Source organism: Doryrhamphus excisus, chromosome 19 (genome assembly GCF_030265055.1).
Source record: "Doryrhamphus excisus isolate RoL2022-K1 chromosome 19, RoL_Dexc_1.0, whole genome shotgun sequence".
NCBI lineage: Eukaryota > Metazoa > Chordata > Actinopteri > Syngnathiformes > Syngnathidae > Doryrhamphus > Doryrhamphus excisus.
The window spans coordinates 14,363,635-14,380,660 of record NC_080484.1 but is presented as its reverse complement, the minus strand read 5'-3'; the positions used below and the strand labels follow the sequence as shown (position 1 = coordinate 14,380,660).

The following is a 17,026-nucleotide window of genomic DNA, read 5'->3' as shown; positions in this document are numbered from 1 at the left end:
TGATTTCTGGATTTTTCTTTTTAGTTTATCTCTCTCACAGTGGACATGCACCTACGATGAAAATTTCAGACCCCTCCATGATTTCTAAGTGGGAGAAATAGCAAAATAGCAGGGTGTTCAAATACTTATTTTCTTCACTGTATGCCTTTATACCGCTATGTATGCTACATATGTATATGCCTGTATACCGCTATGTATGCTACATACGTATATGCCTTTATACCGCTATGTATGCTACATACGTATATGCCTGTATACCGTGATGTATGCTACATACGTATATGCCTTTATACCGCTATGTATGCTACATACGTATATGCCTGTATACCGTGATGTATGCTACATACGTATATGCCTGTATACCGTGATGTATGCTACATACGTATATGCCTGTATACCGCTATGTATGCTACATACATATATGCCTGTATAACACTATGCTATGTGTCATAGTCATATACAGTCATATATAGCATAACGGTATACAATGTATGAGCATATGGTGGTGCTTCCAATAGAGTCTTGATGAAAAGGAAGGTGTGTGTGTGTGTGTTGTTGCTGCTAATAATGTTGTGCAGCACGTAATTTGTCCTGATGTTTCCATCTGGCTTCAGGCTCCTCGCGGCATTGAGCACCACCCCCCCGGTCTGGATAACATGTTGAAGGTGTCACCTGTGCGAGGTAATTTGCTGGGAAGAGGCGCACGGCTGGTGTTTGTGGTAGGAGCAGCAGAGAGAGCGAGATGATCTTCTTCTTCCCTCAGGCCTAATGAGTCATGACACCAGCATCCCCCTCCCACGCTCCGCCCCCCTCGCCGAGCGCCTTTTTATCGGAGGCGCTCCCCCTTCCTCCTGTAGCCGCCACAGGAGCGAGGAGGAGCCGGCCAGGAGCAGCTCTCCCGCCACATTGGATGGCAAATGAGCTCCGAGAAGAAGATGACTTCTATTCTTTCCCCTCGTCGTCCTCTACTGCTGCTAATGCTGATGCTGCTTTTGTTGGCAGGTGAGCGATGACTTCATCACCACGGACAGCGACACCATAAAAAGCCACTTTAAACAGAACATGACTTTTCTCCTCTATTGTGCAGGGAATCAAGCACTTCCTCCAAGGAATGACGGACAGGGAGAAGATGTGGCAAGTCTTGTTTTCTTCTTCATGCATGCATTTGCATCATTAACTTGCATCATTGGTAACTTACACGCTACCAACATGCAAGCATTGCTGCACATTCATCCCGACGATTCCCATTGCGAGCAAGCATTCCCATTCCTCAGGCTGATGGTTTTCTTCTGCCTTCTCAACTCTTTTCCCATCCCAAAATCATCCCAGGACTAAAATGATCCCTGCCAGGGTCATTTATCCCGTCTCCATCCGAACCCCTTTCAAGTTTCACACTAAGAATGCTGCTACTCACATTTCACCTTCTTGACAGCACACACACACGTGTTCAAATAGTTAACTACGACCCCTAAACGCACCACACAGATCATCTTTGCATCCTTCCAGAAACGATGCCGCTAAACGCACCACGCAGATCACCTTTGCATCCTTCCAGAAATGATACCCCTAAACGCACCACACAGATCATCTTTGCATCCTTCCCGAAATGACGACCCTGAATGCACTACGCAGATCATCTTTGCATCTTTCCTGACACTACGTCCCTAAACGCACCACACAGATAATCTTTGCATCCTTCCAGGAAAGACGCCCCTAAACACACCATGCAGATCATCTTTGCATCTTTCCTGACACTACGTCCCTAAACGCACCACACCAGCTCCACACAGATAATCTTTGCATCCTTCCAGAAAAGACGCCCCTAAACGCACCACGCAGATCACCTTTGAATCCTTCCAGACACTACGTCCCTAAACGCACCACACAGATAATCTTTGCATCCTTCCAGAAATGATACCCCTAAACGCACCACGCAGATCATCTTTGATCCTTCCAGAAACTACGCTCCTAAACGCACCACGCAGATCATCTTTGCATCTTTCCTGACACTACGCCCCTAAACACACCACGCAGATAATCTTTGCATCCTTCCATACACTATGCCCCTAAACACACCACACCAGCTCCGCACAGATCATCTTTGCATCCTTCCAGAAACTACGCTCCTAAATGCACCACGCAAATCCTCTTTACATCCTTCCAGACACTATGCCCCTAAACACACCACACCAGGTCCGCACAGATCATCTTTCCTGACACTACGTCCCTAAACGCACCAAACAGATAATCTTTGTATCCTTCCAGAAAAGACGCCCCTAAACGCACCACGCAGATCATCTTTGCATCCTTCCAGAAACTACGCTCCTAAATGCACCACGCAGATCATCTTTGCATCCTTCCAGAAACTACGCTCCTAAATGCACCACGCAGATCATCTTTGCATCCTTCCAGACACTATGCCCCTAAACGCACCACACCAGCTCCACACAGATCACCTTTGCATCCTTCCAGACACTACGCCCCTAAACGCACCACCCAGATCATCTTTGCATCCTTCCATCTGTGGTGGCACGGGGCAAAGTGGAAGAAGGACCACTGCTTGACCTCTCCGTGTTTCCAACCAGGTGACCAGATGTTTGATGGAAGTTCTGTCCAAAGCTCTCTCCAAACCAGACGCTCAGCTGGATCAGGAATGCCAGGACATCCTCCAAGCAGGTTCGGGGGAACATTCCGCTTAGACAGACAAGAAAAGACAGCATGTCTGATTTTGTCCCCAGGGGTGAAACATGCACCGCTGGACAAGAAGAGCGATGAAGCCAACCGTGAAGAGGAGATGAAAGATCACGGAGATGAGCCCGAGGCCAAGGGCGCAGACGTGCGAGAAATCCAAGCCCTCCTGCAGTCCGTGGAACCTAAGAGGGAGAACCCGGAGGATGATCGCAGTCAGGAATCCTGGAGTCTGGAGAAGAGACACCAGGAAGACGAGGCAGAGGAAGGGGGAGAGCGGGAAAAGAGGAGCAGCTGGAGGCCGGGAAGGTACCACCAGAGGAAGCACAAGCGAGATGAGGAGGCGGAAGACGACGGAGAGCGCAGCCAAGAGTCCTGGGATTTGGAGAAAAGGTACGGGGACGATGAAGAGGAACGGGAAAAGCGCATCTGGAAGCCCAGGCATCGCTATCACCACAAGAAGAAGCTCCACAAACGTGGCGACGACGCTTCAGATGAAGAGGACTACGAAGAACGCAGCCAGGAATCCTGGGGTCTTGATGATGAGAGGGATAAGAGGGAGTGGAGACCTGGCAGGTACCACCAGAGGAGACACAAACGGGATGAGGAAACCGATGAGGAACGCAGCCAGGAATCCTGGGACTTTGACAAGAGAGACTGGAGACCTGGGAGGTACCACCAGAGAAGACACAAGCGTGACGAAGAGCTCTCAGAAGATGGCAAAGAGGAACCCGATGAGGAACGCAGCCAAGAATCCTGGGATTTTGACACCGATATATACAAGAGAGACTGGAGACCTGGGAGGTACCACCAGAGAAGACACAAGCGGGATGAGGAACTCTCAGAAGATGGCAAAGAGGAAGCAGATGAGGAACGCAGCCAAGAATCCTGGGACTTTGACAAGAGAGACTGGAGACCTGGGAGGTACCACCAGAGGAGACACAAGCGTGACGAAGAGCTCTCAGAAGATGGCAAAGAGGAACCCGATGAGGAACGCAGCCAAGAATCCTGGGATTTTGACACTGATAGATACAAGAGAGACTGGAGACCTGGGAGGTACCACCAGAGAAGACACAAGCGGGATGAGGAACTCTCAGAAGAGGCCAGAGAGGATCCTGATGAGGAACGAAGCCAGGAATCCTGGGATTTTGCAGATATAGAGAAGCGCATATGGAGGCCCAGGCATCGGTACCACCACAAGAAGAAATACCACAAGCGTGGAGGAGAATCATCAGAGGAGGAGGATCTGAGGGGCGGTTCTGAGGACTCTGATGATGACAGAAGTGACGTTCTGAGGTACTTCTGCATCAGATGCTATGGATTACTAATCAAATCAAGAAGAACGTGGACAAAGTCTAATTGATGTTCTTTTTCCAGGTATCTTCCAGACAAGTGGATCTCACGAGGCTCCAACCACCCCGCCTGGTACAAGAAGGACCCCGAAGGTGCCGCTACACCAAACGAGGTAGGCAGGCTCTGAATGGAGAAGACGAATGACCCGGTAAAGCCTGGCGTTGTCTGGTTCTCATGTGGTTCCTGCGCCTGAACATGTGCAGATGGCGGCGGCGGCCAAGTTGCTGAGCTACAAACTCAACCGGATGGCCGGCCGGGAGGGGCCGAAGGGCGGTATGCAACCGAGAGCTCTCACCGCGCAGGAGGTACGGCTGCAGACCAAACCCTGATCGATGCTAGCATAGCTATATGAGCAGAAACCACTCCACACTGTCTGGTTCTACCATATCTTACTTATTGTGTGGAAATATGGAGTAATAACTATAAAAGCAATCTTCACTCATTAAATGTACTGCAAAAAAAGGCCAGTAAGGATAATTCAGAATGCCGCCTACAGAGAACATACTACAGTAAACCTCGGATATATCGGATTCAATTGTTCCCACTGGTTTTGTCCGATATAAGCGAAATCCGTTATATGCGTATACCGGAAAATGTCCGTTTTACGCATATATCGGATTTATATCCGGTATATGCGTAAATCGGATTTTATCCGTTATAAAAAGGCACTTCCTTGACTATGTTTCCAATGTACCTGGACGCGCAGGCAACGCTGCAAACGACGTCGTATAGCGGCCTGTCACGATTCGGCGAATCGGAGCGCCACGATGTGGCCATCCGATATATGCGAGGGAAATTTAATGGAAATGCATTGGAACGGGACTGGAGATTTTGTCCGAAATAGGCGAAATCCGTTATAAAAAATCCGATATATGCAATGAATTTTTATTGGAAATGCATTACAAAAAAATCGGTCCGTTGTGAGCGAATTTCCGATATATCCGAGTCCGATATATCCGAGGTTTACTGTATATTAGAAAGTAATATATATATATAATATATAATACAAAAAAAACCTTAAACTATATTAGGAAAGCAGGAAGTGAACAAATGTAACAATTACCGATTATAAAAGTACCAGATGGAGGGGTAGGATTTAATAAGCTTTGCTTCTTCCTACTCCTTTTGGACGTGTGGAACTGTGAACTGATTATGGGGTGCATTCAATGCATCAATACTGTGCAGGTGAACAAATCAAGCACTCACTTTTCCTCCAGAGCTCAGGGGGGTAACAACAAACAGTTTGTCTGTTAAATGTACCAAATGTTTGCCCGAATAGAATGCGCCTTGCTGGGCCACAGCAGGTGCCCCCCCCCCATTGCCCCAAGCAGTTATGTCATGATGTTTCATCAGGACTCGCGTTCCTACCTCCAGGTGTGCACAAACTACACTAAGAAAGTTACGGGTTATTAGCATGTTACAAAGTAAAAGGAAGATATTGCGGCTTAGAGGGCGGAGTCATGCCCGTAAGGAAGGAGACGTCATGAAAATTGAGACATGATAGTCTTTTTCTCACCTAAACCTTGGTGAGAAACATCATTTAAAGGTGTTTCTGCTTAATAGAACACCTTTGAAGAGACTCAGGCAGGGTTGAAGAAACAGTTTCATAACATGTTGTTCTGTGGGCAGGCCCATAAATTATGTTTTATGTTATTATGCTCTTGCTCGCTGACCCGGTAAAGCCGCGAAGCACATCCAGTGGCTTCACCGCAGATTCACTGGGGGGAGAAAATGCAGCAGCTCATTATGGAAATGTCCATCCGCCATGCAAGATGACTCGGCCTCAAAACCTGCACAGAAACACTCGTTTCGAATACGTTTGACCGCATTCCTGCATGGAAATGTTTTCTTCATTCGCTTTGGGCACAGCAGCGCTTTTTATGTCGCCGCAGCCTTTTTCACGGCAAGCTCGCCGCACGATGACGACATCCCCGGGGGCCATCAAGTCATAACGTGGGCATTAAAAGGCAAACTGTGGCTCACCGAGCGGCGGCGTTGGATGAACAATTATAAACAGGAGGAGACGCGAGCATATGTACAACATAAACGAAATACGTAATCAAGTTTTGTGTTGCAGGAGAAAGCGCTCGACAACCTGGCGGCCATGGACGCAGAGTTGAAGAATATTGCTGCCAAGCTGCATGAGGAGGAAGAATGAGCTTTGTAAAAACAAAGAAGAAGAAGAAGAAAAGAAAGCTCTGTTTAAATGTCGCATTGGTCATGTGAATGTGTTTAAAAAAAAAAAAAAAAAAAAGCTTGCTGTGTTTGTGCTATTCGGACGTGATCTCCAGCATGGGAACGTTATTTAGATGTTCGTATCCACGTCATTGTGCTTGGATGTCTGCCGCCGTTGTCGTCAATAAAAAGCTATTCTGGAACCGAACACGTGTCTTTCAAACATTCCCTACAAAAATCACTCAATGAAGCACTTTAGCTCTGAGCCTCAGGTTGGGCTGCTATTTAATTTCAACAACTAATGTGAGAGATATAAAGATAATAAAGATGTACTGCATGTGTCTTTCAAACATCCCCTGCAAAAATCTCTCAATGAAGCCCTTTAGCTCTGAGCCTCAGGTTGGGCTACTATTTAGTTTCGACAACTAATATGAATGATTTGTGTGATATTAATAAAGATGTACTGCACGTGTCTTTCAAACATCCCCCACAAAAATCACTCAATGAAGCCCTTTAGCTCTGAGCCTCAGTTTGGGCTGCTACTTAGTTTCAACGGCTAATATGAATGATTCGTGTGATAGTATGAAGATGTACTGCACGTGTCTTTCAAACATCCCCTACAAAAATCACTCAATTAAGCCCTTTAGCTCTGAGCCTCAGGTTGGGCTGCTATTTAGTTTCAACAACTAATATGAATGATTCGTGCGATATTAATAAAGATGTACTGCACGTGTCTTTCAAACATCCCCTACAAAAATCACTCAATGAAGCACTTTAGCTCTGAGCCTCAGGTTGGGCTGCTATTCAGTTTCAACAACTAATATGAATGATTTGTGTGATATTAATAAAGATGTACTGGACGCGTCTTTCAAACATCCCCTACAAAAATCACTAAATGAAGCTCTTGAGCTCTGAGCCTCAGCTTGTTGAAACTAAATAGCAGCCCAACTAATATGAATGCTGGGCAGCTTCAGAATTTTTTTTTCTTTTCTCCACATTGAAACCGGCTAACTTTAACTCTATATTTCAGTTAATATGAAGAGCAACCAGCAGAGGGGGGTGGACAATGGAGTCAGGTTCCCCAGACAGCCAAGGTTAGCACATCCTGGAAATGGATGGAGTGAGGTTCCCCGGGCTGTCAAAGGTAGCTCCCCAATACAGCTGGATGACCATAGTTAGTAAGTATTACAATGGAGTACTTAGCTTTAAACAGGCCGGGGAAAATGGATGGAGTGAGGTTCCCCGGGCTGTCAAATGTAGCGCTCCAATTCAGCTGGATGACCATAGTTAGTATTACGATGGGAGTATGTAGCTTTAACAGGCTAGGAGAAATGGATGGAGTGAGGTTCTCCGTGCTGTCAAAGGTAGCTCCCCAATCCAGCTGGATGACTATAGTTAGTATTACGATGGAGTACTTAGTTTTAACAGGCTAGAGGAAATGGATGGAGTGAGGTTCCCCGGGCCGTCAAAGGTAGCGCCCCAATACAGCTGCATGACCATAGTTAGTATTACGAAGGCGTACTTAGCTTTAACAGGCTAGGGGAAATGTATGGAGTGAGGTTCCCCGGGTCGTCAAAGGTAGCAGGCTACACTTGAAGCATAAATGTAAGGAAATGTGGAAACACGTGAAGCACAACTGAAGGGGTTCCACATTGTGAGATTTTTTTGTGAAGGTTTATGCTCCATGAAAAACAAGTAACCTTTTTCATCTTAGGAGGTTTCAGTCAAGATGCAACAACATAGCGTATACGAGAAAGAAATAAAGCTACCATGGTGCATGTGTTTTTCTTACGCAAGGTTACAAACTGAGGCTTTGGGGCTGACCCGCTTTGTGATGAATGCAACCAGACACTCTGCTTGCCTGACCCAGCTTGGGGCGTGTCCACCAGGCGGCTCCACTGAGGCGATGGCTGATGTGCCCTGATGACCACTCCAGTCTTTTTCGTTATCAACTTTCAGTGGCTTTCAGTCTTTTCGGCGCCGGCTCCTGCGAGAGGTCGGCGGCGCTTGTGGCGGGAGCGGACTGCTCCGTGGCCACCGTGGTCCCCGAGAGGAGGTAGCCTCCGCCGCCACTCATCAGCAGCACGGGGTGCGTCCTGTTGGGCAGCACCTGCGGCGGTGGGGGGATAGTGTGTTCAGTGTATGTCATAAGTGGACTTGGTGGGGAACTCGGTGCTCCGCAGTCACCTGATAGTGCCTCAGCCAGGTGTCGGTCAGTCGGAGGTTGACGGTTCCGCCCTGCTCCTTCAGTTTGGTGAAGCAGTCCACCAGCGGCTGCAGAAACATCACATTTTCAGCAGTCGGCCGGCGTCAACACAAATCATTTTTCTAAACTGGCATGTCACCGGGTGAAGCCGGATGAAGACCTTTAGCTCTGAGCCTCAGGTTGGGCTGCTACTTGGTTTCAACAACTAATATGAATGATTCGTGTGATATTAATAAACATGTACTGCACGTGTCTTTCAAACATCACCTACAAAAATCACTCAATGAAGCCCTTTAGCTCTGAGCCTCAGGTTGGGCTGCTATTTAGTTTCAACAACTAATATGAATGATTCGTGTGATAGCAATAAAGATGTAATAGCACGTGTCTTTCAAACATCCCCTACAAAAATCAATCAAATGAAGCCCTTTAGCTCTGAGCCTCAGGTTGGGCTGCTATTTAGTTTCAACAACTAATATGAATGATTCGTGTGATATTAATAAAGATGTACTGCACGTGTCTTTCAAACATCCCCTACAAAAATCACTCAATTAAGCCCTTTAGCTCTGAGCCTCAGGTCGGGCTGCTATTTAGTTTCAACAACTAATATGAATGATTCGTGTGAGATTAATAAAGATGTACTGCACGTGTCTTTCAAACATCACCTACAAAAATCACTCAATGAAGTCCTTTAGCTCTGAGCCTCAGGTTGGGCTGCTATTTAGTTTCAACAACTAATATGAATGATTCGTGTGATACTAATAAAAATGTACTGCACGTGTCTTTCAAACATCCCCTACAAAAATCACTCAATTAAGCCCTTTAGCTCTGAGCCTCAGGTTGGGCTGCTATTTAGTTTCAACAACTAATATGAATGATTCGTGCGATATTAATAAAGATGTACTGCACGTGTCTTTCACACATCCCCTACAAAAATCACTCAATTAAGCCCTTTAGCTCTGAGCCTCAGGTTGGGCTGCTATTTAGTTTCAACAACTAATATGAATGATTCGTGTGATATTAATAAAAATGTACTGCACGTGTCTTTCAAACATCCCCTACAAAAATCACTCAATTAAGCCCTTTAGCTCTGAGCCTCAGGTTGAGCTGCTATTTAGTTTCAACAACTAATATGAATGATTTGTGTGATATTAATAAAGATGTACTGCACGCGTCTTTCAAACATCCCCTACAAAAATCACTCAATGAAGCCCTTTAGCTCTGAGCCTCAGGTTGGGCTGCTATTTAGTTTCAACAACTAATATGAATGATTCGTGTGATATTAATAAAAATGTACTGCACGTGTCTTTCAAACATCCCCTACAAAAATCACTCAATTAAGCCCTTTAGCTCTGAGCCTCAGGTTGGGCTGCTATTTAGTTTCAACAACTAATATGAATGATTCGTGTGATATTATTAAAAATGTACTGCAACCAGACTCGGCGGCAACCAGCAGAGCGTGGCGGACGATGGAGTGAGGTTCCCCAGGCTGGCCAATTTAGCGCATCAGTACATTTGTGAGTATTCCTACAGACTTGGCTGGACTCATGAATGAATGGAACGAGGTTGGGTAGGTAGGAACGGTTGTTGCTTAAATAGGTTGAAAAAACATGGAAACCTAAATTAGACTTAGACTGGGCTCTTTTATTTTGTTACACAGGCTTGTGTCGCGGAATGTGAAATGTTTAGCGCTGAGCTTCGGCTTGTGTTCCTGCACTACAGCAGACTTGTTAAGAGAATTGCAAACATTTACGTTCAATCACTGTGAGAAAAGATGTTCTCTATTTCCTGCTGCAGGAAGGTCATTTCCCGCTGTCGGGGGGCGGGGGGGGCAGGGGTGTCGTAGCGCTGGCAATGAGAGCCACCTTAAATAATGACCCTCATTGGGCCGTGGTTGTAAAACACTCCTGCTGAGCTCACCTCTTTGTATTGAGAGTAGACCACAAAGGGCCTGGAGGGAGCCAAGAAGCGGAGCAGGCTCATCAGGACGGGACACGGGTGGAAGCGAGAGGCGATGACCAACCTGCACGTAAAACACATCATCCCCGAGATGAAATAAACACGTACGCGTGTTGTCATTGCACCTCAGGTGTTTACTACCCAGGAGAAGCCTGTGATTTAAGAGGGGCCATTACAATAAAGCTGCTATGGTCAAATCGATACGCTAATGCCTTCGGAGCAGCATGCGTTCAAATAGATGTCCGCCTCTTTGTCCACCCGGCAGGACAACCACCTATTTTATCATCGCTGCCAATCATCCATCAATTCCTCATTTCTGCAGATCCATTTTAATTAAGTGTAGCTCATCGGACCGAGCAAACACACACCCGTCTGCATTCCGGCCCTCCAACTGGGCCGCCGCCGCTTCCAGCCGCTTGCGCCTCTGCTCCTGCTTCGCCCGTTTCAGCTCAGCCTGGAAGAAAAACCCAATCATGTAGGATGTGCACTTGTTCCAAAAAAAAAAAAAAAAAACATCTCGGGGGTCGTGTCCTCCTATCAGGTAACCTTGGCCTCTTTGCCTCGCTCCCGCTCTTCGTCCACACGTTGGTCCCCGCAGGGGCCGCTTGCGTTCGTGTCCACGCTCGCCTCCTCTGGGCCGTCACTCTGCACTGTGGCGGGCTGCGTCGGCGTCTCCTCCGCTGCCACGTGGGGGTGTGTGGCATCTGCTGTGGCACAGCGGGGAAGACATTTACTGCTTTATTGGCAATCAGGAAAAAGGACGCTACTAACAAAAAAAGGGGGTCCAGACTAAGAGGCCTGCAGCTTGTTTTTTCCATCACATAAAAATAACTAAACAATATAAAGTCTAATAATATGAATAATAATAATAATGAGTAGTAGTAAGTAACAATATAGTATAATAAAAATATAAAAAATAAATCATGAACCAATACTTTTTCACACCACTGTATGTATGTGTGTGTATGCATATTATATATATAGCCAAAGTATAATAATAATAATAATCCTTCAGACACTGTCATCAAAAAATATGTTTTTTCCATCAAATAAAAATACAAAAACAATACAAAGTCTAATAATATGAATAATAATAATAATGAGTAGTAATAATAAGTAGTAAGTAACAATACAGTATAATAAAAATATAAAAAAAGAAATCATGAACCAAGACTTTTTCACACCACTGTATGTATGTGTGTGTATGTATGTATATTATATATATATATATATATATATATATATATATATATATATATATATATAGCCAAAATATAATAATAATAATCCTTCAGACACTGTCATCAAAAAACATGTTTGTGTAAGAGTGAGAGGTCTCACTCGCTCACATTTTGTATTTGCTGAACGATTGTGGGCGACTTTAAGAGCTAATATGCTAATAAAGAAAAATTCATTCATTCATTCATTCATTTTCTACCGCTTTTTCCTCACAAGGGTCGCGGGGAGTGCTGGAGCCTATCCCAGCTGTCTTCGGGCGAGAGGCGGGGTACACCCTGGACTGGTCGCCAGCCAATCACAGGGCACATACAGACAAACAACCATTCACACTCACATTCACACCTATGGACAATTTGGAGTGGCTAATTAACCTAGCATGTTTTTGGAATGTGGGAGGAAACCGGAGTACCCGGAGAAAACCCACGCATGCACGGGGAGAACATGCAAACTCCACACAGAGATGGCAGAGGGTGGAATTGAACCCTGGTCTCCTAGCTGTGAGGTCTGCGCGCTAACCACTCAACCACCGTGCCGCACTAATAAAGAAAAATTGTCATACAAAAATATGCTGACTGTATCATTTTAAATAAAGGCTGATAGTTCCCAAATTTACATCAAATTGGATGTAATTATCCTTGTAGTTGCACATCGAATCTTTTCCTCTACTTATTATAGATAAAAACTTATGTCACAATCAAATATTTTAATCGATTGACAGCCCTAATACACACACACCCATTGCACACGTGGCTAAAAGGTGCTAATCAGTGACTTTGTCCTTTCTAGACAGCTTACCAGTGTTGGGGTCCTTGGCGCTGGTGTCCAGTGTGCCCGCCAGCAAAGCGTTGACGTGGCAGATGGGGAAGTCATGCAGCGTGTCGTGGAAAGGAGGGGGGAAGCCGAAACTCTCCACTCCCGCCCTTACCGGCCCGCCCCCCGGGTACATCTGGATCACTGAGCCATAGCCTGGAAGGGCGGAGTGAAGAGATGATGAAATGTTGCATTCAGGATAAAAACACAGCCTGGGTCTCCTTCATGAACACAGCACTCACCTCCCATCCTTTCCATGACGGCTCCCAGCACCAGGCCGGCACACGTTTCAAACACCAACACTTTGCTGCCGGCATGGATGTTGGCGAGAGTCAGCATCTGGGCCAGCGTGTCGTAGCGCAGGTGACTGCATCGCACGCACACACAAAACGTGTCACAACCTTGTAAGTCAAACAAACCTCCTCACTACATCTTCTACTCACCAGATCTTCCCTGGCTCTCGCCCGTGGTACATGAGAGCCAAGATGCGACACGTTGGCTTTAGAATGCTCACGGTGCTTTCATACCTGCAGCAAATACCAACCCAGAAAATATCATACTGCATCATCTTTATCTCTATTAAACAAGCGTGGGCGTTACTTCTTCTTTTTCTTCTTGATGTACTTGTCCTGAGCGTATTCCGTCTTATCTCTGAAGGTGGAGCTGTTGTCTATAAGCTGCTGAATGATTTCCTGTGGAGCAACACACACACACACACACACACAACATCATTGTATCAGCTATAGAACGATGCATCACAACAAACAGGTTTTACCAATGACACAGTCGTCCCTCCTTTGTGGCCCTAATGTGGTTCCAGACCCCACCACTAAATGTCAATTAGCACAAAAAGAGGAGTCAATATTAATTAACCCAATATTTTCTTAGTTACACCATATAACACCTTTGACTTTCTAAACTTGGCTTTAAAATTATTAGAACCCTCAAGACCAGGGGTGGGCAAACTTTTTGACTCGCGGGCCGCATTAATTTAACAAAATTGACGGGGGGATTATGTAGTATTTTACACATAACAGTCCATTTTTACACCTATATTTTTACACATATTTTACATGTAAAAGTGTCATGCAATCTGCTATATGTGCACTTTGAAATCATTTATTTGATGTAAAGTGTGTTTCTCAATGTATTATTATTATTATTATTACTGTTATTTTTATTAGAATTATTATTATTAGTTATAGTAATGTTATTATATTATTATTATTTTGTTATAATAATAATATTACTACCATTATTATATTAATATTATTAACAACAATATTAATATAATAGTAGTATTATTATCATTATTTGTATTACTATTATTGTGCTTGTGCTCCTTTTTCCAGGAGTATTTTGTAATATTACTACCATTATTATATTATTATTAACAATATTAATATAATAGTAGTATTATTATCATCATTATTGACAACATTATTATCATTATTATTATTATTATTATTATTATGTGCTTGTGTCCCTTTTACAGGAGCATTTTGTAACAGACCACATCAAATAACAAAATTGATAAAGCAGCTACCTCAACCATCAAAAAATTGGCCCAAGCCATGATGCCAGGTTGTATGTTGAGTTCAAATGAAATATTTGGAAAAAACAGGCGGGCCATATTGAAACACTTGGCGGGCCAGCTGTGGCCCCCGGGCCGTAGTTTGCCCACCCCTGCTCAAGACCCTCATGAAATAACACTCCAATTAGTCACCTTGACACCCCCTAACTCGCAAAAAACGCCCATTTTCATTTATTCCACCCATGGCCCAACTGCAGGCACGCCCACTCCGCTGTCGTTGGTCACACACGCCGCTAGCAGCGTTTTTTTTTAACAACTAGCCATATGTTTTGGATTCCGAATCCCATTCGGAAGTAGAGACTGGATAGTCCGGTCCGACATTTCTCAAGAAAAGAGGTCACTCCAGGACATCTCTCAATGTAGCTTTAGCATCTTAGCCTTAGGTTTTCTACAGCATGGCTAACATGAAATGTGACCTCTAATTGTGGTGGGAAACGGCTATTAGCAACCCCGCTACCTGTATGCAAGCGCTTTTGTTCCATGACTTCCACTAAATAAAGACACTGATAAACTTACAGCCACGCCCATATAAGGATATCCGCCACACTGTGACATCACAAAGGGGTAGGTTTCACCACGCCTTTTCAAAGCGAGTGTTTTGAGCCATCCCAAACTTTTTTCCAGGGCTTCCTTGCAAATGTTCAAACCTGGTGATCTGAAACTTTGTCACGGTTTTAACACCAGAATACAACATTTTAATGACATTTATAGGTCAGAAACGTGGGAAAAGCATCATAGAGCCTCTTTAACGTCACATTGTGCAGGCTATGGAAGCACTACAGGGCTAGTGACATAAGAGTTAATTAGTTTTATATATATATATATATATATATATATATATATATATATATATATATATATATATATATATATATATATATATATATATATATATATATATATATATATATATATATATATATATATATATATATATATATATATATATATATATATATATATATATATATATATATATATATATATATATATATATATATATATATCGTTCTCAACGCAGACCACATTTCTGCTTGAGGATAACATGAAGTTTGCCTTCCTTATGTCACCTTTTGCAGTCTGGGTGTGAAGTAATGGCTCCCCCTGCTGGTGGCAGCCAAGCAGCCTCATCCATTCAGCTATCATGCTTCAAGAAAACATGACCTTGTTTGATGAATGCCACCCATCACCATACTGTATCATAGTCCACCATCGATGTGAAATCCGGGCTACTACCCACTACTGGTAAGGAGGGCTTCTCACGGCGGTGCAGCTAAATCAGGGGTCTCAAACATGCGGCCCGCGGGCCAAATGTGGCCCACAGGACACTAGTTTGAGGCCCCCTGCCTTGATATGAAAGTTTAATGTTAGTGCGGCCCGCGCAAGTTTGATATGGATGCTGTATGGTATCATGTACCCAGAAAAAATTATTACGTTTGATTCATGTTCATGTTAAAGGTTAAATAACTGTTAATAGTTATCCTCCCTATCCATGTGGAAGTGGTAAGTTTTTGGATATTTAAGTTTAAAGAAAATAACTTGAAGGCTACCGTTTAGGTCGCTAGCTCTCTAGTTTGCGAGTTAGCATGTGTCTCAAGACCCTGTAGTTGCACAATATGTTGTAAATAAAAAAAAAAAAAGTATAAATGTGACTATAGTCGTGTTTTGTCATGTCTACAGGGCTCTAATAATGCTTTGTTCATTTTAATCTGAAAAAAATCATTTGTCTACCCACCAACTATAAGTTTTTATTATTTGTCGTTTTATTATTATTATTATTATTATTATATTTATTTATTACTGATTGATTTTTTTATTCTTGATTTGTTTATTTATTTTTCATCTTATTGTGTGTAGAAAAATAAAAATTAAGATATTTGAGAACAGTGGAATGTTTTATCAGAGCTTTTATTGTAGAAAATCGGAACCAAAGCACTGAAAAAGTTTTGATATTTTTCTGTTTTTAATAAATGTGTTTTTTTGGGGGGGGGAAATCTGATGCGGCCCAGTCTCACCCAGACCCTAGCTCCAGAGGCCCCCAGGTAAATTGAGTTTGAGACCCCTGATCTAAATAGGTTGTAGTGAAATGTCAACAGTTGCATCTGTACCTGACCCTTCAGACCTTGCTCCTTGAGGGTCTCGATGTCATCCCTGGTCAGCTTTTGGGACTTGCCATCATCTACGATGTTCCTGTTGTCTGTGCCCGCCTCCATTGCATCTGAAAGTGAAAGAATGAAGAAAAGTGCTGGTTTCTCAAGTTTTCCAGTCAGATTAAATGTGCAGGAAACACACCAGTAGAACTTAGAGCGTCCTTTTGTTTTTGAGGCTGAAGGCTTCCTCCGGGTAAGATTTCAAACGTGGTGCCGTACAGATGTCCCACGGCGTTGTCCAGGAAAAACCACTGCCTCTCAAACGCCATCTTCCTGTATTGACAAGATCAATCATGTAGTCTTTTTATGACTTCCTGTAGGGCAGCGCTTCTCAATTCTGTGTCTCAGTGCCCCCACTGCGGATAACGTTCTCTTTCATAACACTCATAGAACCAATCATAATCACCCTAATGTGCTCAATTGGTTTTTTTGGTCTTTTCCACCTGCCAAAAAGAGCATACCGTGCACAACTTTGGACTTACTTCCTGGACTGTATTTGCACAGCTTTGAAGATATCTCCCCGCTTCAGCACAACGTAGTCTCCTTCGTTAATCGTATACATAGCATCGTCGTCCTGCTTGTCCGCCATAATGAGGCAAACTAAACGACCAAATGGACGGCTGCGAGGTCAATGTTGAAAACTGGCAAATAAACGCAGTTTCTGTAGTTTATAAACGTAGCAGTTTGTCTCACAGAAGAGCACAGGTAGGTAAACTAAGGTCCACACGTGGGTTTAACTTTCACTTCCTTCTTCACTGCTTTTTCAGGGCGACCGGTCGAAAGCAGACTGGAGCTACTTCCGCGTTTCAGTATTGCCGGCTGTGATTGGTTCAATGTGATAAACATGGAGGCTTG

At 44.0% G+C, this 17,026-nt stretch overlaps 2 protein-coding genes across 3 annotated transcripts; one reads left to right on the top strand and one right to left on the bottom strand.

Annotated features, from left to right (window-relative positions):
* The first annotated feature begins 849 nt into the window (after window positions 1-849).
* chgb (chromogranin B) lies at window positions 850-6,424 on the top strand. Its single transcript, XM_058057489.1, has 7 exons — window positions 850-1,002; window positions 1,088-1,134; window positions 2,586-2,676; window positions 2,739-3,984; window positions 4,066-4,153; window positions 4,245-4,346; window positions 6,119-6,424. Exons 1-7 carry the CDS (start codon window positions 918-920, stop codon window positions 6,197-6,199), a joined length of 1,740 nt encoding a protein of 579 aa, XP_057913472.1. The 5' UTR covers window positions 850-917; the 3' UTR covers window positions 6,200-6,424.
* Window positions 6,268-16,963, bottom strand: trmt6 (tRNA methyltransferase 6 non-catalytic subunit). Of its 2 annotated transcripts, none has more exons than XM_058057490.1 (12): window positions 16,654-16,963; window positions 16,314-16,444; window positions 16,130-16,239; window positions 13,028-13,119; window positions 12,871-12,954; window positions 12,670-12,794; window positions 12,413-12,583; window positions 10,925-11,085; window positions 10,747-10,832; window positions 10,340-10,442; window positions 8,404-8,490; window positions 6,268-8,326 (listed from the first exon to the last, which is right to left on the bottom strand). In XM_058057490.1, the coding sequence occupies exons 1-12, from the start codon at window positions 16,758-16,760 to the stop codon at window positions 8,165-8,167; spliced, it is 1,419 nt and encodes a 472-aa protein (XP_057913473.1). In that variant the 5' UTR covers window positions 16,761-16,963; the 3' UTR covers window positions 6,268-8,164. The 2 variants fall into 2 exon arrangements, with proteins under 2 accessions (XP_057913473.1, XP_057913474.1); XM_058057491.1 differs by having other exon boundaries at window positions 10,925-11,082.
* Window positions 16,964-17,026: the final 63 nt, after the last annotated feature.

What these genes read in the sequence shown, in the direction of transcription:
- chgb (XM_058057489.1), top strand. Translation starts at nt 918, where the DNA reads ATGAGCTCCGAGAAGAAGATGACTTCTATTCTTTCCCCTCGTCGTCCT. An exon ending in GATGCTGCTTTTGTTGGCAG is followed by an intron (nt 1,003 to 1,087) that starts GTGAGCGATGAC and finishes TCTATTGTGCAG; the next exon opens with GGAATCAAGCACTTCCTCCA. An exon ending in ACGGACAGGGAGAAGATGTG is followed by an intron (nt 1,135 to 2,585) that starts GCAAGTCTTGTT and finishes GTTTCCAACCAG; the next exon opens with GTGACCAGATGTTTGATGGA.
- trmt6 (XM_058057490.1), bottom strand. Translation starts at nt 16,760, where the DNA reads ATGGCGGACAAGCAGGACGACGATGCTATGTATACGATTAACGAAGGA. An exon ending in AGCAAGGTCTGAAGGGTCAG is followed by an intron (nt 13,120 to 16,129) that starts GTACAGATGCAA and finishes GTTGCTCCACAG; the next exon opens with GAAATCATTCAGCAGCTTAT. An exon ending in TCTACTCTCAATACAAAGAG is followed by an intron (nt 8,491 to 10,339) that starts GTGAGCTCAGCA and finishes ATGTTTCTGCAG; the next exon opens with CCGCTGGTGGACTGCTTCAC.